Raw genomic sequence first — 25335 nt, 5'->3', positions numbered from 1 at the left:
TTTTGTGTGACATATCACTGTGATTTAATTGCATAAAAATTCAAAGTTGGAAAATTGCAACATTTTCAAAATTTTCGACAAATTTCCGTTTTTTTCACAAATAAACGCAGGTAATATCAAAGAAATTTTACCACTATCATGAAGTACAATATGTCACGAGAAAACAATGTCAGAATTACCGGGATCCGTTGAAGCGTTCCAGAGTTATAACCTCATAAAGGGACAGTGGTCAGAATTGAAAAAATTGGCCCGGTCCATAACGTGCAAACCACCCTTGGGGGTGAAGGGGTTAAAGAGATTTTCCGCAATGTGGGCACAGCGGATTTTGTTTTCCATAGGGTAACATTGTACTGTACCCTGCATGGAAAACTGCTGCGGATCCGCAGCAAAAACCGCAAAGTGTGAACATAGCCTTAATGGGTTTTTGCCATCTAATCAGAGCAGCATGACTTGGGGCCAGACATCCTGATTCCAGTGATGTGTCAGTTATTGGGCTGCTTGCTGCAGTTTTGATTAAAAAAAAAAAAAAAAATCACTTTTCTCTGCTGCAGATCTGGCAGTTCTCGAATTCAGGTACCCTCACCAATCCGCTTCAACTGAAAAAGAGCTAAGCTACAGTTCACACTTACATCTATCCACCATCGGATCTGAAATAGGTGGGGGTGCCATCAATATCGTAACCCCCTTTAAGCCAATTAAAAACCTATTTTGATGTGGAATGGGCTGTTTTTAATGCGCAGAGCCCCATTAGTATATAATAAATAAATAATTCAGCCTTCAGTCTTCGTGATAAAACAGACCCCTTAATTAAATGTGATTTCCGCAATCACCGATACACTAATGACCCTTCTTCTATATCAGAATGGAGGCAGTGTTGAGTCCTGGATCGCTCACATTTGGATGCAGAACTGGCACCTGGACTGCACGCCTCGCTCCCTCTGGGATCAGAAAAGAGCACTCCGATGCTCGCTGCAGCCAAGAACTTGTGTGCTAAGAGGAAAGACTGAGAAGCAGCAGCCACCAACCAAACATCTGCTCGTAATGGCCGTTATCAGACTTCGTGGGGTCGGGTGTTCCAGCAAGTTTCTATAACCCTCAGACAGCAGGCTCGGTTCAGTCAGGGAAGAATATAAAGTCATATAGATAGACCTGGTGTCAAATAAATGTGTAAAAGGGCACATATAGTATCACTTCTGGTCACCGCTGCAGCCAGTGACTGGTTGCAGCTGTCTTGTGCCATTATCACCAGAAAAGAAAGGGAATCGGTAGAGTACTTCCTAGGGCATGAATGGAGGGGATTAGTAGGAGAGAATTTAGTATTTTTTTTACCAAGCAACTAGACAATAATTAGGACATTTAGTTCATATTCCGAGATGTAATACTGGGTCAGTATAGCCTTCTGATTAAAGGCCCATATAGTTTGTATTAACTGCTTAAACGAAATGGACAATAGGGTGTGGTAGATCGGCTCACTCGGCAGCTCACCGAGGTAGACACAGGAACGGTTCTTCTGATGGTTTATCAGTGCAGGAACAACAAAATAAACACGGCCTTTCTGGCATAATGGGAGAACAAAAGAGAACTTAAAACACAGTCCGTATACCAGCGGGGATCCAACCAGGTTCAGTACAGCTTAAGATAAACACTTCTCTGGAGCGGTCTTCTCCAGACACACCGAACACCAAACAACTCAGATGGCTATTTACTTTCTAAACCCCACCCTGGGGAGGAGATATGGTGAAAAGCCTTCTTCAGCTGTTCACTTAAAAGCCTAGCCCTTAAAATGTCCAATTAACCCCTCTCAGAACTTCGTGTGCTGGAGCAAACGTCCAAGTTTTAAATCACTGAAGCCATTAGCCTCAGTGAAACTATATCTTTTGTACAGTACTTTGCCAGTGTCTTTGTCATATATCCCACCCCTCTGCCCAAAGCCGTGGTTTTGGCACCTTCAGTCATCAAACAGGGAAGTCTGGACAGGGCATCTACATTACCCTGTAGCTTCCCAGGCCTGGGCTCCACATGAAAACTAAAGTCCTGGACCTCTAGAAACTACCTAGTCACTAATGCAATCTTCCCATTACTTTCCCTCATCCATCTCAGGGACGCATGATCTGACATTAGCCTGAACTTCCGGCCTTACAGGAGTATCTCAGCATGTCAATTGCCCATTTGATGCCCAAGCACTATTTCTCCAAGATGGCATAGTTCTTTTGACAAGAATAGAGTTTCCTACTGAAGTATAGAATTGGATGTTCGTCCCCATCTATTTCCTGGGATAATACAGTTAAAAAACGACGTTGAAGACATGCATTTGGACCACAAACTCCTTAGGGTACTTTCACATTACGTTTGTGTCCCCGTCGGGGCATGTGTCCGAAATACCCCGCAAAACGAGGTTCAGACGCATGCGCTGACGGGGTCAGTAGACTGTAATAGTGACGACAGAGCGCACATTCACTTTGACGTGCACTTTTTCGGGAGTGAACCCCTACAAGAGGCAAACACTCAAACGTAGTAGACTGCACCTGAGTGTCCGCCTCTTGTAGGTGTACACTTCCGAAAAAACGCGAGCGCCCTTACTGAAGTCAGGATCAACCAAAACCGGCTGTTTACATAGGGCGAGCTTCCAGTCCTGGAACACCATCTCTGCTTCAGAGGACAAATTTGTCCATCGACGTATTCGTGCCCTTGAGAAGATCAGTCAGGGGGCGGCCATCATGGTGAAATTCAGGATAAATCGCTGATAGTATCCCACACGTTCCCAGAAACTCCCTAATCTGCTTCTTGGAGACCGGTTGTGGCCAATTCTAGGAAGCCTTAGCATGTGTTTTTTTTGTTAATTATTCTAATTTTCTGCGATAATGACTTTTGGGTTATTCATTTGCTGTAGGCCATAATCATCAACATTAATAGAAATAAACACTTGAAATTGATCACTCTGTCACGCTGTTTGTAACGACTCTATAATATATGAGTTTCAATTTTTGTGTTGAAGAATTGAAATAAATTAACTTTTTGATGATATTTAATTTTGTGAGAAGCACCTGTAGATGGGGCTCCTTTCAGCCCGAAGGTTTTCCTGGTATATTGGAAGCAACAGTAAGGTGTCGAGAAGGCAATCTTCTCCTTGGCACTTTGGGACAGGAGAATTTGCCAGGACCCTTTCGTTAGGTCCAGAGTGGTGATGTATCTGGCTGACCCTAGCCTCTCCATGGAGTTCATCAACGCGAGGCATCTGATACACGTCGAATTTGCATTTCCTTGCCTAACTTCCTGTAATCGTTACACGCCTTTTTCCATCAGGCTTTGGTACCAGGACATTAGGGCTGGACAAACTGCTCTTTAATTCATTGATGACGCTCAGGCTCAACATTATCCTCACCTCCTTCGAGATCACCTTGCGGCAGACTTTGGGAATTCGATACAGCTTTTGGTTCACCCAAACATGTGGTTCTGTCAGGATTTCATGCTCCACAACTTGCATACATCCTGGCAACTCCGAAGGCAGGTCCCGGTTCCGATGAAGCAGTTCTCAGCACTGTTGCTTTTGGGGCGGTGATAGTGACTCTACCACTGTGACATTCTCAACTCTGGCTTCCCTGTCTCGTCATGGTTTCAACAGGTTAATGTGGTACACTTGGTACGGCTTTTTTCTCCCTGGCTGGTGGACCTTGTAGCTTAGGTCACTCAATTTTTCAACCATCTCGTATGGCTCCTGCCACTTGACCAGAATTTTGTTTTCTAAAGTGGGTACCTACACCAATGCCCGGTCTCCAGGGCTAAACTGTTGCAACCTTGCTGTCTGCTTGTAGACCATAGTCTGGGTCTCTTGTGCATTACCTTCACGATTTTGTCCTACATTTCGGCCACATGCTTGAAGATGCTCCGGTGTGATGTAACTTCTGCTTCCCATGTTCCTTAGCAATATCCAAAAGTCACCGACGTATCCAGAAGCAACTAGAACGGCAAGAACCCTATAGAGGTCTGTGGGACTTCCCTAATAGACAACAGCAGGTACAGCAGTGGGTAATCACAGTCTCAGCCATCCTTCTCCCCGACCTTCTTCAGCATGGATTTCAAGGTCTTGTTGAAGCTCCCTACGAGTCCGTCCGTCTGTGCATGGTACACCGATGTCCGGAGTTGAGTAATCTAGAGCAGTGATTTTCAACCTTTTTTGAGCCGCGGCACACTTTTTATACTTAAAAAAATCCCGGGGCACACCACCAACCAAAATGGCACAAAATGACACTAAAACAGTACATATTCTACATATAGTTAATAATATAGAGTCTAAATGTATTTATACTCACTCAGTGTGAAACCTGGGCCTGTTTCGATAAACACAAAAGGGATATCCTGGCAGGAATGGTGGAAAGACACACACGAAGCTCTTCCTCAACAGTTCTCAGTCTCTCCCTGTTTTTAGTTTTTTTTTGTGCACATGCCCTAACCCTAACCCTACCCCTAACCCTAGTGGAAAAAGAAAAAAATATATATATATTTTTTTTATTATTGTCCCTACCTATAAGGGGGGGGGGGGGGGGGGTCATTTACTATTTTTTTTATTTTGATCACTGTGATAGGTTATATCTCAGTGATCAAAATATACCTGGAACGAATCTGCCAGCCGGCAGATTCGGCGGGCGCACTGCGCATGCGCCCGCCATTTTGGAAGATGGCGGCGCCCATGGAGAAGATGGACGGACACCGGGAGGCCCGGTAAGTATGAGGGGAGGGGGATCTGAGCATGGGGGGTGGATCGGAGGACGGGGGGGTGGCATCGGAGCACGGGGGGAGCGGGCAGGAGGACGGAGGGGAGCGGAGCACCGGACGGAAGACCGGAGAGGAGATCGGTGGTGGTGGTGGTGGGGTACATAAGTGTTTCCAGCCATGGCCGATGATATTGCAGCATCGGCCATGGCTGGATTGTAATATTTCACCAGTTTTTTAGGTGAAATATTACAAATCGCTCTGATTGGCAGTTTCACTTTCAACAGCCAATCAGAGCGATCGTAGCCACGAGGGGGTGAAGCCACCCCCCTTGGGTGAAGTACCACTCCCCCTGTCCCTGCAGATCGGGTGAAATTGGAGTTAACCCTTTCACCTGATCTGCAGGGACGCGATCATTCCATGACGCCACATAGGCGTCATGGGTCGGATTGGCACCGACTTTCTTGACGCCTACGTGGCGTCAAAGGTCGGGAAGGGGTTAATGAGCTGTTGCTGACTTAATGAACACAGCATTATTGGCGGGCATTACCTTGGCGGCGGGCAAATGCGAGAGTCTCTCCGCTCTCAGGATGACGCGCCGGCCTCGGTGACGTCATTAAGTCGCGTGAGCGTTCAAAGCTCGCGCATGTGTTATTCCGTGACTGCGCATCGCTGCGCATTGCCGGGGAACAAAACAAAGGGGGCACCATAGTTTGGGGAACTTTCCCCGCGGCACACCCGACCATGTGTCGCGGCACACTAGTGTGCCGCGGAACACTGATTGAAAATCACTGATCTAGAGAGCCTTACACAAATCTCTCATCACTTTGGACATAAAAGGAGTTCCTTGGTCCGTTAGAATCTCCTTAGGCAGGCCCGTATGCAAAATATATTTAGATCTCACAGTTCTCTGAATGCTGAGCTCTGTGTAACCCCAACCACACCATTTATTGGTAGCTTACTTTGTCCATGGCCAGTGTCAACAGAAATCTGACAGTGGTGGGGGGTGGGTTGGACTACCTGACAGCAGGTTTACTAGTCCTCTAATGATAATCTCCTGCTGATAAAACAGTGATTTCACCCAACTACAAAAAGCAGTAAAGTAAGTGACAAAGCTGGGATCAGGGTCTCTACTGCTATATTATGCTACTCTCAGATTAGGTGGCGAAAAACTGGTGACAGATTCCCTTTAAACTAATGTACTATAATAAAATTAAAATGTGCATGGTCCTGAAAAACAAAAGTTCCCCAGACACGAATGTAAAAAGACTGAAATCTCAGAGTCATTAGTCTATGTGGCACCATCGGACAGTCTTGTTATCTGTCACATAAGGGATCCATCAATCCGTTGTGATTTCCTGTATAGAAGGGAACCGCGATGTAAGTAAGAACATGGAAAAACAACAAAATAATGACATTCTACTTCTATGGCCATTACATAGTACTGTTCCTTGGTAGAGAAATCCCCGGAGTGAGCCCTAATCCATACTGATGATTAAACCCTACTGTACGGAGGTGTCCCCGCCATTCCCAGGCCTTGCAGCAATGTACAGATCACATTTAGAATGGTAATGAGCCCAAATACCCCCAGAGTACAGAAACATTGGCCAACAGCGCGCACGTTCCTGACCTCAATGTAATACAGGTGCAAAAGGCACGTTTCCAAATGATCAGAACAGACATTCGATACTGGAGAAGGAAAAAAAAGCCCACACTCAGCAAAGAAGCAGATGGATCCTTTTATACCATGACAACCAGGGGTAACGACGAAAATGAGATTTCATAGTACAAAACCAGCTGCAAAAAAAAAAGCCGGATTGTAGGCCAAGAGCAGAACAGAAATAGCGAGGAAGATAAAACCCTTCATCTGGATCTCATCATTTCCTAATGAAGAACCAGAGAAGTTTGGCCGCAGCTCTGCCAAATCTTAATGGGTCTGTCGTACTAGACATTGAGCGGATTTTTTTTCCCTCCAGCTGCCGGCGCTGAAGCTACATGGAACATTGCTTCCCTCATCCTATGGTTACCTCGTGTTCGAAGAACTTGTCTTCCAGCGTTTTATCTCCAGGGTTGTTTCCTGCGCCTTCAAACAGCAGCTTGTACTCCTGAGAAGAGAAAAGTGCGCGTGAAGCGGAAGCCACACGGTACAATATGCACATAAATACCTGTATCCTGGTCTACAGTAATTATCACTTATATTGTTAGATCAGAGCGGGACCCCCATCAACGGCTAGAACAGGAGAGTAGTTGAGCGGGTGTCCTGCTCAGGCTCGGACTGGCCCACCGGAGAACCGGAGGATCCTCCGGTGGGCCCAGGCACTGACACCTGCCGGCAGGGCCCCCACTGCTCCGGGGGCCCCCCTGGCCGCCCCCCACCCACCCTCCTTGAAGACGATACTCACCCTGCTCCAGCGATGGTCTCGGCGTCAGCTCTGCACTGCATCTTCTTCCTGCTTGTGCGGTCACGTGGTACCGCTTCATTAAGGCCATGAATATGCGCATATTCATGACTTTAATCAGTATCACATGACCGCACAAGCACAAGCAGGAAGAAGATGCAGTGCAGAGCAGACGCCGAGACCATCGCTGGAGCAGGGTGAGTATCGTCTTCAAGGAGGGTGGGAGGGTGGCGGCCGGGGGGCCCCCGGAGCGGCGGGTGCCCCTGGAGCAGGGGGGGGCAGAATGCTGGACACCCACTGGGGGCAGATTGCTGGAGACACACTGGGGCAGAATGCTGGAGACACACTGGGGCAGAATGCTGGAGACACACTGGGGCAGATTGCTGGAGACACACTGGGGCAGAATGCTGGAGACACACTGGGGCAGAATGCTGGAGACACACTGGGGCAGAATGCTGGAGACACACTGGGGCACATTGCTGGACACACACTGGGGCACATTGCTGGAGACACACTGGGGCAGATTGCTGGAGACACACTGGGGCAGATTGCTGGAGACACACTGGGGCAGATTGCTGGAGACACACTGGGGCAGATTGCTGGAGACACACTGGGGCAGATTGCTGGACACACACTGGGGCAGAATGCTGGAGACACACTGGGGCAGAATGCTGGAGACACACTGGGGCAGAATGCTGGAGACACACTGGGGCAGAATGCTGGAGACACACTGGGGCAGAATGCTGGAGACACTGGGACAGAACGCTGGACAGACTGGGGACAGAACGCTGGACAGACTGGGGGCAGAACGCTGGACAGACTGGGGGCAGATTGTTGGACACACGGGGGTAATATGCTGGACACACTGGGGCAGATTGCTGGACACACTGGGGCAGATTGCCGGACACACTGGGGCAGATTGCTGGATACACTGTCTGGAGGCAATGCTGGACACACTGGGGCAGATTGCTGGACACTGGGGCAGGTTGCTGGACACACTGGGGGTAATATGCTGGACACACTGGGGTAGATTGCTGGACACACTGGGGGCAGGACTGGAGGCATGGGCAGAATGTAGATACAGGGCATGATTGGAGACACGGGGCAGAATGAAATACATGGGGCAGGATTGGATCATGGGGCAGGATGGATACGATGGAGACAGATGGGGCAGGATGGGGAGATCATATGGGGTAGAATGGATACTCATGAGGGCAGGATGCGAGAACATATGGCTGGAGCCAGGAATGAGATAAACGGGGCCAGGGTGGGGAATATTATTACCATAGGGGCTAATTAAGGGATATTATTACTGCAGTGATGTATTTATTTTATTTTTTGAGTATACTGTTTTAATTGGGGGGCGGTCCTGTTACTGTGTAGAGTGACACTATGTCGCCTTTTTTTCTTTATGTGGTGTAATGTAGAAGTTGTGAAAAATTAAGTAATGTGTTCTGCAAGCAGAGCTCGAGATAACTGTGTTATTTCCTGCAGAAACGAGTCCTGGCTGGAAGAAATGATGGCGGTCTGTGCTGGATGAAAGATGAAGGACTTCACCTAGAGACGTCACTGGTGAGTCAGTGTTACCTATACACTGACACTATACACTGTATACTATATACAGAGCTCCTGTGTATAATGTCACCAGTGATCACTGTATTACCTATACATTATATACAGAGCTCCTGTGTATAATGTCACCAGTGATCTCTGTATTACCTCTACACAGACACTGCATACTAAGTACAGATCTCCTGTGTATAATGTCACTTAGGCTGCCGTCACACATTCAGTATTTGGTCAGTATTTTACATCAGTATTTGTAATCACACGTAATTGCTCTATGTTTTTACAAAGACAAATCCCTTCAAAACGAAGGGTATATGTACCACCCAGCAAAACTTCCACATATAGTGGGATCTATGCAATAAAGCGATCTCCACTATGGTACTAATATAAAATAAATTTTATTGAACATAATGTTAAAAACACAAATAGGATAAAATTACTACATGTAAGAAAGGTACACAATCCAATAAAAGGGACTATACTGCCATGGGAGATTGCAAGATGGCTCAGGCTGAATGCAGTATATATACAATGAGAAATACCTATGCTATGATATGAGAGTCCATGGATAGAAAGCTGCCTCTATCAACGATACCTAGCTTAATAATATGGTGTCCTAAATCAGACCCCTCAAAAATACATGGCATATGCTAGAGGGACGCCGGGGTCATTGCAGCAGGCGAACAGTAAGGTAATATCCTTTTACTACCTCTAGCATATGCCATGTATTTTTGTGGGGTCTGATTTAGGACACCATATTATTAAGCTAGGTATCGTTGATAGAGGCAGCTTTCCATCCATGGACTCTCATATCATAGCATAGGTATTTCTCATTGTATATATACTGCATTCAGCCTGAGCCATCTTGCAATCTCCCATGGCAGTATAGTCCCTTTTATTGGATTGTGTACCTTTCTTACATGTAGTAATTTTATCCTATTTGTGTTTTTAACATTATGTTCAATAAAATTTATTTTATATTAGTACCATAGTGGAGATCGCTTTATTGCATAGATCCCACTATATGTGGAAATCAGTATTTGTAAGCCAAAACCAGGAGTGGGTGATAAATGCAGAAGTGGTGCACATGTTTCTATTATACTTTTCCTCAAATTGTTCCACTCCTGGTTTTGGCTTACAAATACTGATGTAAAATACTGACCAAATACTGCTAGTGTGGCAGCAGCCTTATGGTGATAGTATTGTGTTTTTTTTTGTTTTTTTTATTTCTGATCAGTATTGTAGTATTTAGTCACTATGTGGTGGTAATATGTGGTCTGGAAATGGTGTTGTGGTATTTGTCCCTTGTATGTGCTATTTGGTCACCAAGTGGTGGTAATATGTGGTGTTGACACGGTGCGGTGGTATTTGTCCCTTGTATGTAGTATTATTCGGTCACTATGTGGTCTGGTCATGGTGTGGTGGTATTTCTTCCTGTATGTGGTATTATTGGTCTTGGTATAGTGGATTGTGTTGTGTATGGCGGTCATTTGTTCTCTCCGATATTAATTAGGAGAAGATTCTTTATTTCCATTAGAGTTGTAATGCTTTGTACAGAGCGGCGGAGATGCACTTACAGGGGTTTCCTGTGGAAAAAAGTAATCACCTCTCCACAGGATAAGTGATAACGTATTGATTGGTGGGGGTCTGACTGCTTGGACCCACTCCGCAAAATGTGGAACTTTTTATCCCCATTAGACTGGAGTGGCATGTCCGACTAGATCACTGATCCATTCATTCCCTTAGTGGCTGCACTTGTTTTTTTTTGGAAGCCCCAAAGAGAATGAATGGAGCTGCGGTCAGAAATCCCACCTGCCGCTGCATTTTAAAATAGTGATAAAAGTGTCATGTCAGGGATAAAACTTCCCCATTCTTCTGATCGGTGCAATGTCTAATGGTCGGATCTAAGCGATCACCTATCCTGTGGAGCTCATGGATCAGTGATAACTTGTTTTAACCAAGAACCCCATTAATGTAAACTACCGTAATTATACATCCCAGTTATTGGGGCACACGGTAGATGTGCAGCAGCCGCCGGTGTTTTACAGCCGATGCTCCACTATAATGACAGATATTTGCACATAGCTGTAGGGTGGGCCCCTAGAGTCCATTCCTCTGGTGGGCCCCAGACACCCCAGTCCGACGCTGGTCCTGCTCCTTCCTAAAGGCCCCCAAACACATTAGACTAACATTTGCCGATCCAGCTGGCAGTCTAATGTATACGGAAATCCCCGACAGATAAGGATCAGGCATGTCCAATTTTGTATTGTCGATCCTTTTGTTTTCTATTATATAAACCGCAACCAGGGGAGACAAGCAATGGCTCAGAGCGAGCACTCCGATGTATGGGAGAGTCAGGTGAGATAGTTGCCGCCTGAATGATAGGCCCGAATCATTGTGTGACCGACAGCTACCTAGAGTGTAAAAGCAGCTAAAGTCTATAGGGAAAGCCAGGCTAAGCAATGTGGTCGGCTATGCTTCATCAGTATCAGACTTACAAAAGGAGCAAGAAGGTGCATATGTGACAAGTCGTTTCGCTCAATAATTCCAGGACTTTCAGTCCTAGTGGTAGTACCCAAACCGGTCTAACAATCTAAGTAGAATAAATTAGAGGGAATATGTCAGTAGGATCTACTCTCCCAAGCCATCAATATTGGGCATGTAGGTCATAGGAAGTCGACTAAAATGATACCATGATATCTGCGATCCAATGTCTTATTCCAGAGAAATCTACATTGTTCTTAATATGTAAATGAGCTATTAAGATCTATGGGCAGGACATAGATCTCCCCGAGAACCTGCCTACAGAGCTTTTATTAACTGAAAGGGGGCATTACCAGTGTGAGACATGTAATGACCGACAGTCTGCTCTCCTGATCTACATGCTTCACACTGGTAAAGCCTCCTTTCATTTACAATAAGCTCTGGAGGCAAATTTTTGGGGAGATCTATGTCCAGCCCATAGATCTTAACAGTTCATTTACATATAAGAAAAATGTGGGTTACTCTGGAATAAGAGATCAGATCACAGATATTAAGGTATCATGTTATTCAGCTTTGTATGACCCACATACCCATACAGACCGCTTACGAGGGATGATCCTACTGACAGATTCCCTTTATATACCCTTGTATAAGAAAAAGGGAAAATAATTGAATAGATCTTAGCACTTAAGAATATTGAAAGGGATGAGAGAGAAACAGAGAAAGACGAGAGACAGAGATAATGAATGAAAGAAGGATAAAGAAGAGAGAAAAACCAAACAGCGTAACATGAAAGAAAGAAACCGCGATAAAGAGGTGAGAGCCAAAGAAAAAGATGAGCGAAAGAGGTTCTGATTCATCAAACCAGAAATTCCTTTAAAAAGTCACTAAATTTTTTAACAACACGAGGTATGACGCCAGAGCTGGTCTATTTCAATCTGGAGTACGATTTCTGGCGTGGCGCATGGAGGCGCACGTGGCTGCCTCTTAATGAATCAGAAGAGTCTGACTCCTACATGAACGCTGATCAAGACCAACGAGAAAATTGACGATATTGGTGAATAGGGTGTAAGAGTGTAAAGCCCCCTTAGGCTAATATCAGCAGAACCCACCGTTATTCACGGGTTTGTCTGACAGACTATTGTCCCGAATCTCCAACAACAGATGATGTCAAAGGGAGATAAGGATCCAGCATGTCTGATTTTGGAAAGCTGATCCTTTTGCTCCCCAAGATATAAGCCGCCACCAGCAGAGATTTATGGGAAAGTCGGTAGAGATAGCTGCCAGCCCAATGACGGACCGAACAACGCTATGTAAAGTGCATGAGGGGAATTACATAGTCTTGTGAGTCCATGCCAGTGTCCTGCAGGCCTTAGCAGCAGCTGACTGACATTGAGCGGTTTAGCCTATAATCTGTATGTACATAACATATGTCATGGTAAAGATCTATACGTATGCTGCCAGGACAGCAGCTGGCTGTGAGTAGAGAGACGTTAGAAATATCAGTAATGTAGCATGTACTTACAGGGTAGTAGTCAGCTACTGTTTTGACCTGTTCGTAGTCATCTGCTCTCGCCAACTGGGCCAACCCTTCAGGGTACAATTTACCGCAGTGTGGGAACAACTTGGCACGGTCTTCTTTCGAGAGCTCGGTGCCAAATGAATTAATTGTGATTATAAACGCCCGGCGGTCCGCTTCAAACTGTAGAACAAACATCATCATATCATGAGGCTCGATGCTTGCAGGCACTACTACTTATATTTACTATGACAACACTTCCAGACATCTTACATGGCTTGTATTGTCACATGCGTCTCCTGGATATCTTCCCACAATAGTTATTATACAGAACATGTGACAGAAGGACAGGATGAGCCTAGAATTTGTGCAATACGGATCAGGCCTACAATCAGCATATCCACCAGTATAAGGCCAGATTCCGACCGGAACGTGTCATGGTCAGTACATGGACTGCATTGCCTGGACCTTCTGTTGGTCTCTTGACCCCAACTTATAAGAATGTATAACGTGGCACAACCTTATCTGTTGGTATTCAAGTGGGGTCCCAGACCTTTAGACTTGACTGGATAAAACTTGGCAAACAAGTGGATGAAAATTGAACAATTTAATGTGGTCTAAAAAGTGGTACAACTCCACATAATCCAGTAAAAATGATGTAGACATTTCGGTCATACAACAGCGACCTTCATCAGTGTACCGACTGCCTTGAATATTCGTATGTGTAGGTTATAAGAAAATAATGGCCCAGTAGCGTCCTGGGGCTCATAAAGGGAACCGGTCACAAGGTTTTTTGCAACCTCATCAGAGAGCAGCATAATGTAGGAAACAAGGCCCTGATTCCAAAGATGTATCACTTAGTTGACTAGGTTCAGCAGTTGTGGCCCAATCAAGAGTTTTTAGAGGTCTCAGAGCTCAGAAAGCTAACCCAGCACACACCAACTATCCATGTACAATGTCTATTGAAAGGAAGTTGCTTATCAAAGTAGGGGGCGTGGTCAGACTAGGGCTCACATGAGCTATAGTCCAGGCTGTGATTATCACCTGGTGATAAAACATTAATTGTAAGGAAACAACAGCACAGAGACTAATAAGCACAACATCGATGATATGTGTCTCAGCTTCTACCTCATGCTGCCCTCAGGTTCCCTTTAAGATGCCATTTTAGAGGGCAGTCAACCAAAAGCATCTCCCCTGACCTACAACCCATAAATGCTCGACTTGGCACAGCGTTCCAAGTGTTTACAATGGTGAGACACTCTCAGACACTTCTCTCCCACTGACAAAAGAATCTGAGGCTTGAATTCAAACATGCTGATCCTCATCTCCACTGACCTCACCTGTTGGAGGAGAGGTGGGAGATTCCACTACTTATATTAAATGATCAGGCAATCCTGGCATGTTCATTCAAATTTATTCTATTATACACAGCGGGTAAAATAAGCATTGAACATGTCACCAATTGTCTAAGTAAACTTATTTCTAAAAGTGCAATTGATATGAAATTCTCAGCAGATGTCAGTATCAACCTACCCAATCCAAAAAGGCAAAGAAATCAACCTATAGTTGTCCATAAATTAAGTTATGTAAAATAATGAGAAATGACACAGGGAAAACGTATTGAAAATGTGAAGCAAGAGAGGTGCAAAAAGCCATGGAAAGTCATGACACCAGCAGAAATCAGTACCGTATTTTTTGGACTATAAGACGCTCCCCAAATATTTTTTTCTTGTGTCGTTTCTCATTATTATATACACACAACTATTTATGGACATCTGTGGTTTGATTTCTTTGCCTGTGTGGATTGGATGGGTTGTTACCAACATCTGGTGAGAATTTCATGTCATAAGTACCTTTAGAAATATATTTACTTAGAAAATTGGTGACGTGTGATTTCACCTGCTGTATCTTTATACTTAAAGCCCGAGGAAAGGGAAATCAATAAATTGAACCTATAGTGGCGAAGTTGACTAATCGGCGACTTCAGGATCTGTATCACCAAGGCTTGCTTGCAGTCTGCAACCATGGACACACATCAACATGCACTAGAGCGGTGTTCACCGAAAGTGGAAAAGGTACTTGGAAAGGTTTTTTTTTCATTATACATGCAAATTAACAAAAAATAAAATGCTTTCAATGTTCTCAAGCGCACTGTAAATCGAAATAACACTTTCCAACATTTATCATCTCAATCACTCGAAATTAATAGAATCATAGCCTGTACCTCAAGAATAGGACACATGACGTCTGCGGTTGTGCCTCCGAGGTTATCACAGAATTTGTAGAAGGACTCCAAGTAAGCCTGGAAACCAAAAAGCAATCTATAATACGGAGTCAACTGGTAATCATCGACAAGGGCAGCCGTATACTGCCCTCCGGAACGTCTTCTACCTCTCTCATGGTCAACATTTCCTTTAGCTTCCCTGCTCGATTAAATGATATTTATTACTAGCGGTTTCCAGCCAGCTAACGCTCGGCATGCTCATTGCGATCTAATTAACGCTGCTGGTGATTAAACTAAAGTAAATAATGACAACATTCAATAGCACTTACGCAGGTGGTAAATTAACTTAAAATGAAGTTAATAACAATAATAATCATTAAAAATCAGAATAATACTAACACATTTTATTCACAGTGTAAAATCAAAAGCAAACTGGATTCGTGTGGTAATGTGTGGGGACAGAGCCTCGTGTGGCAATGTGGGGGGGGCGGGATTGTGGGTGGTAATGTGGTGGGGGGCGGGATTATGTGTGGTAATGTGGTGGGGGGCGGGAGTATGTGTGGTAATGTGGTGGGGGCGGGATTATGTGTGGTAATGTGGTGGGGGGGCGGGATTGTGTGTGGTAATGTGGTGGGGGCGGGATTGTGTGTGGTAATGTGGTGGGGGCGTGATTATGTGTGGTAATGTGGTGGGGGGCGGGATTATGCGTGGTGATGTGGTGGGGGGCAGGATTGTGGGTGGTAATTTATTATGTGTGGTAATGTGGTGGGGGGCGGGATTGTCTGTGGTAATGTGGTGGGGGGCGGGATTATGCGTGGTGATTTTTTGTGTGTGGTAATGTGGTGGGGGGGCGGGATTGTGTGTGGTAATGTGGTGGGGGGCCTGGATTATGTGTGGTGATGTGGTGTGGGGCGGGATTATGTGTGGTAATGTGGTGGGGGGCGGGATTGTGTGTGGTAATGTGGTGGGGGGCCTGGATTATGTGTGGTGATGTGGTGTGGGGCGGGATTATGTGTGGTAATGTGGTGGGGGGCGGGATTGTGTGTGGTGATGTGGTGGGGGGCGGGGCTACTGTGCAGGGGGCGGGATTAGCGAGTAATCATGATGCTATATATATATATATATATATATATATATATATATATATATATATATATATATATATATATATATATATATATATATATATATATATATATATAGATCTAACTGAAGGTTCACTGTTGTGAACTCTGTTTTCGGGCTCCCTCTTGTGGTCACACGTGGTATTGTGTGAGTTTTGTTTTTGGGCTCCCCCTGGTGGCTTTGTTTGTTATCCTGCGGATCTGTGGCTGAATCAGCTGCCTCGTTATGCACTAGGGAGTTTCCTATTTAGCTCTGCTTCACCTCCACTTGTTGCCGGCTGTCAATGTATTCAGTGCTATTCTGATCTCCCCTGATTATCTTCGTTTTCGGTCTCTTCTGGAGAAGCTAAGTTTCTGTTTGATTATTTTTTGCTCATCAGTCTGCAATATGATTTCAGTGTATTATGAGTTTAGTCCAGCTTGCTAATATGTGAGTTCTTGCGGCTGGTAAGCTCTGGGGTACGGAGTTGCTTCCCCCGCACCGTTAGTTGGTGCGGGGGCTCGAGCAATCTCTGCGTGGATATTTTGCTTAGGGTTTTCTATTGACCGCACAGCTCCCTTCCTATTTTCTGCTATCTAGTGTTAGCGGGCCTCATTTGCTAAATCTATTTCATCTCTGCGTTTGTGCTTTCCCCTTAACTCACCGTTAATATTTGTGGGGGGCTTTTCTATATCTTTGGGGTCATTTCTCTGAGGCAAGTAAGGACTTTACTTTCCCTCTAGGAATAGGTAGTTTCTCAGGCCGTGAAGAGACGTCTAGGATTTTCAGGTAACGTTCCACGGCTGCCTATAGTTGTTTGCGGATAGGATCAGGTTGCGGTCAATCCAGATACCACTTCCCAGAGCTGGTCGTCGGTTTAGTTACTTAGCTAGTCAAACTTGCGATCCTTGCCACTAGGATCATAACAGTTCACCGCACACTTTAAGAAGACAGAAATGAATGAAGACTGAAAATAGCAATGACAATCCTCGTTAGTTCTAACAGGTCCTTTCCCAGCCCAGTCGGCCCCAGCCCAGTCGGCCCCAGCCCAGTCGGCCCCAGCCCAGTCGGCCCCAGCCCAGTCGGCCCCAGCCCAGTCCGCCCCAGCCCAGTCCGCCCCAGCCCAGTCCGCCCCAGCCCAGTCCGCCCCAGTCCAGTCCTCTCCTACTTTCATTTAAATTAAGCCCTGGAGGTAGATTCTTAGGGAGACCTATGTCCCACCCATAGATCTTAACAGCTCATTTACATATTGAGGAAAACACGAATTTCTCTGGAAAAAGACATCATATCTCAGATATCAAAGCATCATTTTATTCCGCTTCCTATGACCTCCATGCTCATATACATGTTTTAGGAAGGTTGGTTGTAGTGACAGATTCCTGTAATTAGCAAATTATGTTCACTTTATCTAGAGAGGTAATCATAGAAGTAAAATGGCAGCAGACACAAATATTCTGTCCTAAAGTGATAATTGGACCGGTCCCTATGAGCATGTGCAGTATGAAGCTCCGCTGCTGTGACCTGGAGATAACCTATACCAGAGGTGTCAAACTGCATTCCTCGAGGGCCGCCAACAGGTCATGTTTTCAGGATTTCCTTGTATTGCACAGGTGATAATTTAATCACCTGCACAGAATGATTCCAGCACCTTGTGGAATGCTAAGGAAATCCTGAAAACATGACCTGTTGGCGGCCCTCGAGGAATGCAGTTTGACACCTCTGACCTATACCATGCACTGTTGGACTATCCTACAGGTCACAGCAGCAGATCTTCAACTGCACATGCTCCTAGTAACATTCTAGGACAGTGGTGCCAGAGGGGGCATTCTGAGCCCTCCCTGTGGACACACATGACATGCCCGGGAGACGCCGCTAACTTCTTCCCATGTTAAAATGCATTTGCATTTTTTAAACATGAATACATTTGAACAGTGCTGCGCCAGGACCGGGCAGAGGAGCGCCTGTCAGCCCCGGGACCAACGTGCAGCAGTGTGATTATGTCAGCACGCTACTAACCTCATCACACTGTTGCCTGCACCGGGGGCCGCAGAGGAGCACAGACAGCGCGGGCACTGGTAGGAGCCCAACATTAAATGTATCATGGGTGAGGGAGGGACAATTGTGAAAGGGGGCAGTTTTGCTACAGACAGTGTGTGGGAATGGGGGGTTGGCTTATTCAGAGGGGCAGTGTGTGTGTGTGTGTGTGTGCGCATGTGTTCATTTTGCAGAGGGGCAGTGTGTTTGCGTGTGTACATTTTGCAGAGGGGCAGTGTGTTTGCGTGTGTACATTTTGCAGAGGGGCAGTGTGTGTGTGTGTACATTTTGCAGAGGGGCAGTGTGTGTGTTTGCGTGTGTACATTTTGCAGAGGGGCAGTGTGTGTGTGTGTACATTTTGCAGAGGGGCAGTGTGTGTGTTTGCGTGTGTACATTTTGCAGAGGGGCAGTGTGCGTGCGTGTGTGTGTGTACATTTTGCAGAGGGGCAGTGTGTGTGCGTGTGTACATTTTGCAGAGGGGCAGTGTGTGTGCGCGTGTGTACATTTTGCAGAGGGGCTGTGTCTGTGTGTTTGCGTGTGTACATTTTGCAGAGGAGCAGTGTGTGTGTACATTTTGCAGAAGGGCAGTGTGTGTGTACATTTGCAGAGGGGCAGTGTGTGTGTGTACATTTTGCAGAGGGGCAGTGTGTGTGTGTGTGTGTGTGTGTGTGTGTGTACATTTTGCAGAGGGGCAGTGTGTGTGTGTGTGTGTGTGTGTGTGTGTGTGTGTGTGTGTGTGTGTGTGTGTACATTTTGCAAAGGGGCAGTGTGTGTGTACATTTTGCAGAGGGGCAGTGTGTGTCCATTTTGCAGAAGGGCAGTGTGTTTGTGTATGTGTACATTTTGCAGAGGGGCAGTGTGTGTGTGTACATTTTGCAGAGGGGCAGTGTGTGTGCGTGTGTACATTTTGCAGAGGGGCAGAGTGTGTGCGTGTGTACATTTTGCAGAGGGGCAGTGTTTGTGTACATTTTGCAGAGGGGCAGTGTGTGTGTACATTTTGCAGAGGGGCAGTGTGTGTGCGTGTGTACATTTTGCAGAGGGGCAGTGTGTGTGCGTGTGTACATTTTTCAGAGGGGCAGTGTGTGTGCGTGTGTACATTTTTCAGAGGGGCAGTGTGTGTGTGTGTGTGTGTGTGTGTGTGTGTGTGTGTGTGTGTGTGTGTGTGTGTGTGTACATTTTGCAGAGGGGCAGTGTGTACATTTTGCAGAGGGGCAGTGTGTGTTTGCGTGTGTACATTTTGCAGAGGGGCAGTATGTGTTTGCGTGTGTACATTTTGCAGAGGGGCAGTGTGCGTGTGTGTGTACATTTTGCAGAGGGGCAGTGTGTGTGTGTACATTTTGCAGAGGGGCAAGTGTGTGTGCGTGTGTACATTTTGCAGAGGGGCAGTGTGTGTGCGTGTGTACATTTTGCAGAGGGGCAGAGTGTGTGCGTGTGTACATTTTGCAGAGGGGCAGTGTGTGTGTACATTTTGCAGAGGGGCAGTGTGTGTGCGTGTGTACATTTTGCAGAGGGGCAGTATGTGTTTGCGTGTGTACATTTTGCAGAGGGGCAGTGTGTGTGTGTGTACATTTTGCAGAGGGGCAGTGTGTGTGCGTGTGTACATTTTGCAGAGGGGCAGTGTGTGTGCGTGTGTACATTTTGCAGAGGGGCAGTGTGTGTGCGTGTGTACATTTTGCAGAGGGGCAGAGTGTGTGCGTGTGTACATTTTGCAGAGGGGCAGTGTTTGTGTACATTTTGCAGAGGGGCAGTGTGTGTGTACATTTTGCAGAGGGGCAGTGTGTGTGCGTGTGTACATTTTTCAGAGGGGCAGTGTGTGTGCGTGTGTACATTTTTCAGAGGGGCAGTGTGTGTGCGTGTGTACATTTTTCAGAGGGGCAGTGTGTGTGTGTGTGTACATTTTGCAGAGGGGCAGTGTGTGTTTGCGTGTGTACATTTTGCAGAGGGGCAGTATGTGTTTGCGTGTGTACATTTTGCAGAGGGGCAGCGTTCGTGTGTACATATTGCAGAGGGGCAGCGTTCGTGTGTACATATTGCAGAGGGGCAGCATTCGTGTGTACATATTGCAGAGGGGCAGCATTCGTGTGTACATTTTGCAGAGGGGCAGTGTGTGTGTATTGTGCATGCCTACTGCAATGTCCGCACCAGCCCCAGGTTACATTGCCATGTGGGCACACAGTGTGGGGTTTGGGTTGACGTTTGGGCACTCAGTCTCTTGAAGCTTCGCCATCACTGCTCTAGGACAATGTGAATGTGAGAGTTACGGATTAAAGCTCTTTAGGGACTGATTCATAATATCATCTTCTTTCTTTTTTCCCCTTACAACTAGCGTAAACCCAGGAGCGAACACTATCTGCACTCACCTTGTACAGTGTGTTCCTGATTATTTCAATGTTCATTTCATCCAGATCTTGCTCCGAAATGCAATCCTGAAAAAATGCAGCTAAAGACAAAACATGCAATGTCCTTAATGGAGATCAGTGATAAGATATGTAAAGCAATCAGTCCTCAGGAGGTATCTAACCATCCAGTCCCCGAAACCGTCACTTCTACACTCCAGCAAGGATGCTGTCGAGGAGGTATGAAACTGAAATAGTGATGGACAAAATGCTCTCTTTGCCATCGTTATTAACAAAAAAATATATATATATATATTTTAATCTTCAGACCCATCATGATCACCCGCATTATAAAAAAACAAAACAAAAAAAAAAAAACCACAACAACAACACACTTGTAAAGGGTGGTCCAAGTAGCCAGAAGAAAAGATGGTAAAAATACTGCTCCACTGCCAGATTTAATTCTTTTACTTTTTAAAAGGGTTGTTTGGGATTTCCAAAAGCTTGCAGTTATTGTTATAAAACAATAAAAGAACCAATAGTTACCAGATAAATCCCCTGTTATGTATATGAACACTGCAGTCAATCATTGACCTCAGCCATCACGGGCTGTACCAAACAGGCGTCCGTGCTGAGGCCAGGGGCAGACGGCAGCGGTCACATCATTGCTACATAAAAACTGGGGATTAAGAATAATAACATTATTTAACAATTATTACTACTGTTGTGCAACTTTTTTTTTTTTTATGATTTTTTAAGCCCCTTTCAGTGGGCTCTCTCATCAGAGACAATCCCTTTAACTCCTTTAGTCCTAGCTACCAAGATCTTGGCAAAAAAATCTTATGCCCATAATCCCCATTATGATTTATGGGAGTCAGTAAAAGGGAGGTTAAAGGGGTTGACCACTACTTGGACAACCCTTCCTGAATCCCCATGTTTCCTCCTAGTAAAATAACACCTATATTCACATCTGGTGTTGGCGTGTCCCACCCGAGTCGGCCCTGTCCCACCCGTGTCGGCCCTGTCCCACCCGTGTCGGCCCTGTCCCACCCGTGTCGGCCCTGTCCCACCCGTGTCGGCCCTGTCCCACCCGTGTCGGCCCTGTTCCACCCGTGTCGGCCCTGTTCCACCCGTGTCGGCGCTGTTCCCGCAGTAATGGCGCTGTTCCCGCAGTAATGGCGCTGTTCCCGCAGTAATGGCGCTGTTCCCGCAGTAATGGCGCTGGTTCTCCCAGGGCTCACATGATATGTCACGTGATCTCTGGCTAATCAGCGCTAGTGTCACTCTCACGTCCTTCAGACAAATCTAGACATCTGTAGGGAGAAAGCAGACGTAGCTGTCACTTCCTCCGGATATCAATGATGTCAGTAGGAGAGATCAACTGATTGGATGCAGGGATCTCGTGACACTGCCAGAATGGCGCCAGCACCAGAGGCACGGATAAGTTATATTGTTTTACGGGGAGAAACCATAGGAGTTGAGATGGGGTTGTAGAAGTGGTGGACAACCCCCTTAAAGAAGAGTGGCTCTAAGTTGGACAAACTTCAAGCAATCTTACAGCAGATAGCATATTTTCTGAGAAAATCCGCTGCTCATGGGGATTGTTCTGCGGCTTCCATTATAGAAGTGGTCGCCTTCCTGACACATTAACACACTACATAAAACTTACCTAAAGGAGTGTCCACAAGTATGGCGTTGTAGAGTTCTGCTGGGGTCTGGGCGATGTTCACGGCCTCCATCTGTTCAAACCTGCCCAAGGGGTGGCATTTGGGCACAAGCTCAGAAATTGACCGCTGGTGCAAGGTCCCCGTAATCAGAAGAATAACATTATCTATCATGTAGCTGTACCTGGAAGGAAGAGGAGAAAGGTTCAGAGGACTTCACTGATCACCAGCATAGCTCGTTTTGTAGAGCTGTTAGAGACAGGAGAACCGATTCAGACTCATGACATTGGCCAGGTCAGTAATCTGTGACTGCTGATCTGGAGGCCTGGCGACTCCTTACCTCCGGGCATTCCCAGGACGGTGCACAGTCATCACTGCGGAGTGACGCACACAACGGGTATCCTCCGAATCCATTCTACCATCTCTAATACCTATAGATGACATGTGCTGCCAACAGGATGACGCCAATTTTACCGAAATCATTTACGCCCCTTCTTGGAGAGTTGGCCTTTTTTGTTTTTCACTTTTTTTTTTTTTTTTTTTTTTTTTAATATTTCTCCCTCATCTTGCAAGAGCCATAACTTAATTTTTCCATCCATGTGTCCCTTTGCACATTCAGGTCACCTGCTCCATTTTAGGAACAAACAGAATTTATGTGCAAATGTGATAGAAGGAGACAAAGGGGCCATTGATATAAGGTCAAGCTGGGCTTAGATAGGTGTCCATCCCTAAAGGTACCTTCACACTAAACAACTTTACAACGAGAATGACAGCGATCCGTGACGTTGCAGGGCCTGGTTAGCGATCTCGTTGTGTTTGACAGGCAGCAGCGATCTGGATCCTGCTGTGATATCGCTGGTCGGAGCTAGAAGTCCACAACTTTATTTGGTCGTAAGATCGCCGTTTATCGTCGTGTTTGACAGCAAAAGCAACGATGTCAGCAATGTTAAACATGGAGCTAACGACCTGTGAGAACGATAAGTGAGTCACCGCTACGTCACAGGATCGCTCCTGCATCGTTCTGGAGCTGCTGTGTTTGACATCTCTATAGCGACCTATACAGCGACGCTCCAGCGATCGGCTCGTTGTCTATCGCTGCAGCGTCGCTAAGTGTGACGGTACCTTTACTTCTGCCACTCTGATCTGTAGAATAGTGAGAAGCGGTACATGACTGCAGGGCGAAATGATAAGCCTATAACCGTGGAGACACAAAGGTCTGCATAGGAGCTGCATACACAACACGATGTGATATGATGCTGGCCAACATGTGAGGAACATCTAATGTAGGACATCACTGGGGTCATTCATATTAAGAGGGTGCTCTATGCTGAACACTTGTGTCAAGGACTTGTGTTATACCGTGAAAAGTGGGATTCAGACAGAACCCCCCATCTGTAGACCAGTAAGGGCGGTGCACAGCTAAAAGACAAAAAATCTAAAGACATTAAAAAAAAAAGAAAAAAAAAAAGGTCAAACCAAGTCCAATAACTGAATGATTCAATTGGGTGGTCCGTCAACCGTGCCTTATTTTCATTTACTGTGGATTATAGCCAGCAAAATAGTCAAGAGCTGCAATCACAATTCTGATTCTTACAGAAGTCAACAAACTCAACTATTGACATCTGATCAATTAAAAGTAAAGGAGGGATCAACTTTTTCTTACTTGCAATAAAAGTACTGGAGATATGACCCTTAGAAGCACTAGCCTCACCAAAATGAATATCGCCTGAAAAAGCTATGCGCATATACTGAAAAAGCAAGGGATGTGAGAAAGTGCTGCGCTAAACATGAACTTACAGAGTCACTCTTTCACGCAGATTCATTTCACACAAAAGCTGTAAATCATTATTTAAAGACCTTCTGATGAAAAGTAAAGGTTTGGACATGCTCTCCTTCCGACACTCCAGTGGACACGCTCGCACTCCGACACCCCGGTGGACACACTCGCAGTCCGACACCCCGGTGGACACGCTCGCACTCCGACACTCCGGTGGACACGCTCGCAGTCCTTCACTCCGGTGGCCACACTCGCAGTCCAACACTCCGGTGGACAGTGTTGCCACACTCGCAGTCCGGTACTCCGGTGGACACACTCGCAGTCCGACACTCCGGTGGATACGCTCGCAGTCCGACACTCCGGTGGCCACACTCGCAGTCCAACACTCCGGTGGACAGTGTTGCCACACTCGCAGTCCGGTACTCCGGTGGACACACTCGCAGTCCGACACTCCGGTGGATACGCTCGCAGTCCGACACTCCGGTGGACACGCTCGCAGTCCGACACTCCGGTGGATACGCTCGCAGTCCGACACTCCGGTGGACACACTCGCAGTCCGACGCTCTGGTGGCCACACTCGCAGTCCTACACTCCGGTGAACACAATGCCGGTCTAACGGAGATGAATGCGATATGGAGTTCCGGAAGATCTATGCAAAGCGAGCTGCTTAGAAAGTCTGCAGCCGTCGCGGCCATTCAGCGGACAGTCAAACTGTGCTGCACCACAAAGGAACGGTGGTGGTCGCTTGTGAAAGCAAAATGCCAGGTATACGTCCTATACTTTGGAAACAAGTGATCACATTTTTACTCTAAGCCTGAGTCTCACCTTAAAGGAGTTGTCCAAGCATAGTTATTTGATGAAGCACCTAAATGATAGGTCATCGATATCAGATCGGTGGTTGTCTGACACCAGGAGCCCCCATTGATGAGCTGTTTTTATTTAGTTACGACGGCTATTTACATCCTGCTGATTCCTGATGGAACCTACCGATCTGATAGTGATGCCCAATCTAAAACCTATGCCCACACAACTCATTAAGAGGAGGCTTTGGTTTTATTTAAGGGTTATCCCACCACAAACGATTATCATCTATCCGAAACATAGATAATAAATGTACGATTGTGGGAGACGCCATCGCTGGGTCCCCAACTATTCAAAGTGCCATGACACCAATGTGTATGGAGTGGTGGTGTGCATGCGCAACTTGTCACACACGTGCACTGCAGCTCCCATAGATGTGAATGGAGCTGCGTTCAATTGACTCCTTCCCAAACCTTTTTTTGTATTTTCATGAGAGATGGGGACATAGAAAATCAGATCTACAAACAGGGCAGCAGGGCATCCTACGGCACATGTATGTATCGTGCGCTGACATGTCCTCGCAGGGAAACAATCCAGAAGACAGATCACAGGCCGGGGACTGAGAAGACACAGCACCGAGGATTTCAGCACTTGGAATACGACCATGTGTATCTGACGGTGGATTTTTCCATAAACATCTGAAAGGAACATTTG

At 46.2% G+C, this 25335-nt stretch overlaps 1 protein-coding gene across 1 annotated transcript in view; it reads right to left on the bottom strand.

The window, feature by feature from the left end:
* Positions 1–25335, bottom strand: part of ATP6V0D1 (ATPase H+ transporting V0 subunit d1) — a 138354-nt gene that overhangs the window by 7827 nt on the left and 105192 nt on the right. The window contains exons 3-7 of the mRNA XM_077288191.1: positions 22049–22227; positions 20404–20483; positions 14906–14983; positions 12688–12864; positions 6738–6815 (exon numbers count right to left, since the gene is read on the bottom strand). Coding sequence (XP_077144306.1) covers positions 6738–6815; positions 12688–12864; positions 14906–14983; positions 20404–20483; positions 22049–22227 — 592 coding nt within the window. The remainder of the gene's footprint in view (positions 1–6737; positions 6816–12687; positions 12865–14905; positions 14984–20403; positions 20484–22048; positions 22228–25335) is intronic.

This window comes from Ranitomeya variabilis, chromosome 2, assembly GCF_051348905.1.
Source record: "Ranitomeya variabilis isolate aRanVar5 chromosome 2, aRanVar5.hap1, whole genome shotgun sequence".
NCBI lineage: Eukaryota > Metazoa > Chordata > Amphibia > Anura > Dendrobatidae > Ranitomeya > Ranitomeya variabilis.
This window is presented reverse-complemented; position numbering and strand designations above follow the sequence as displayed.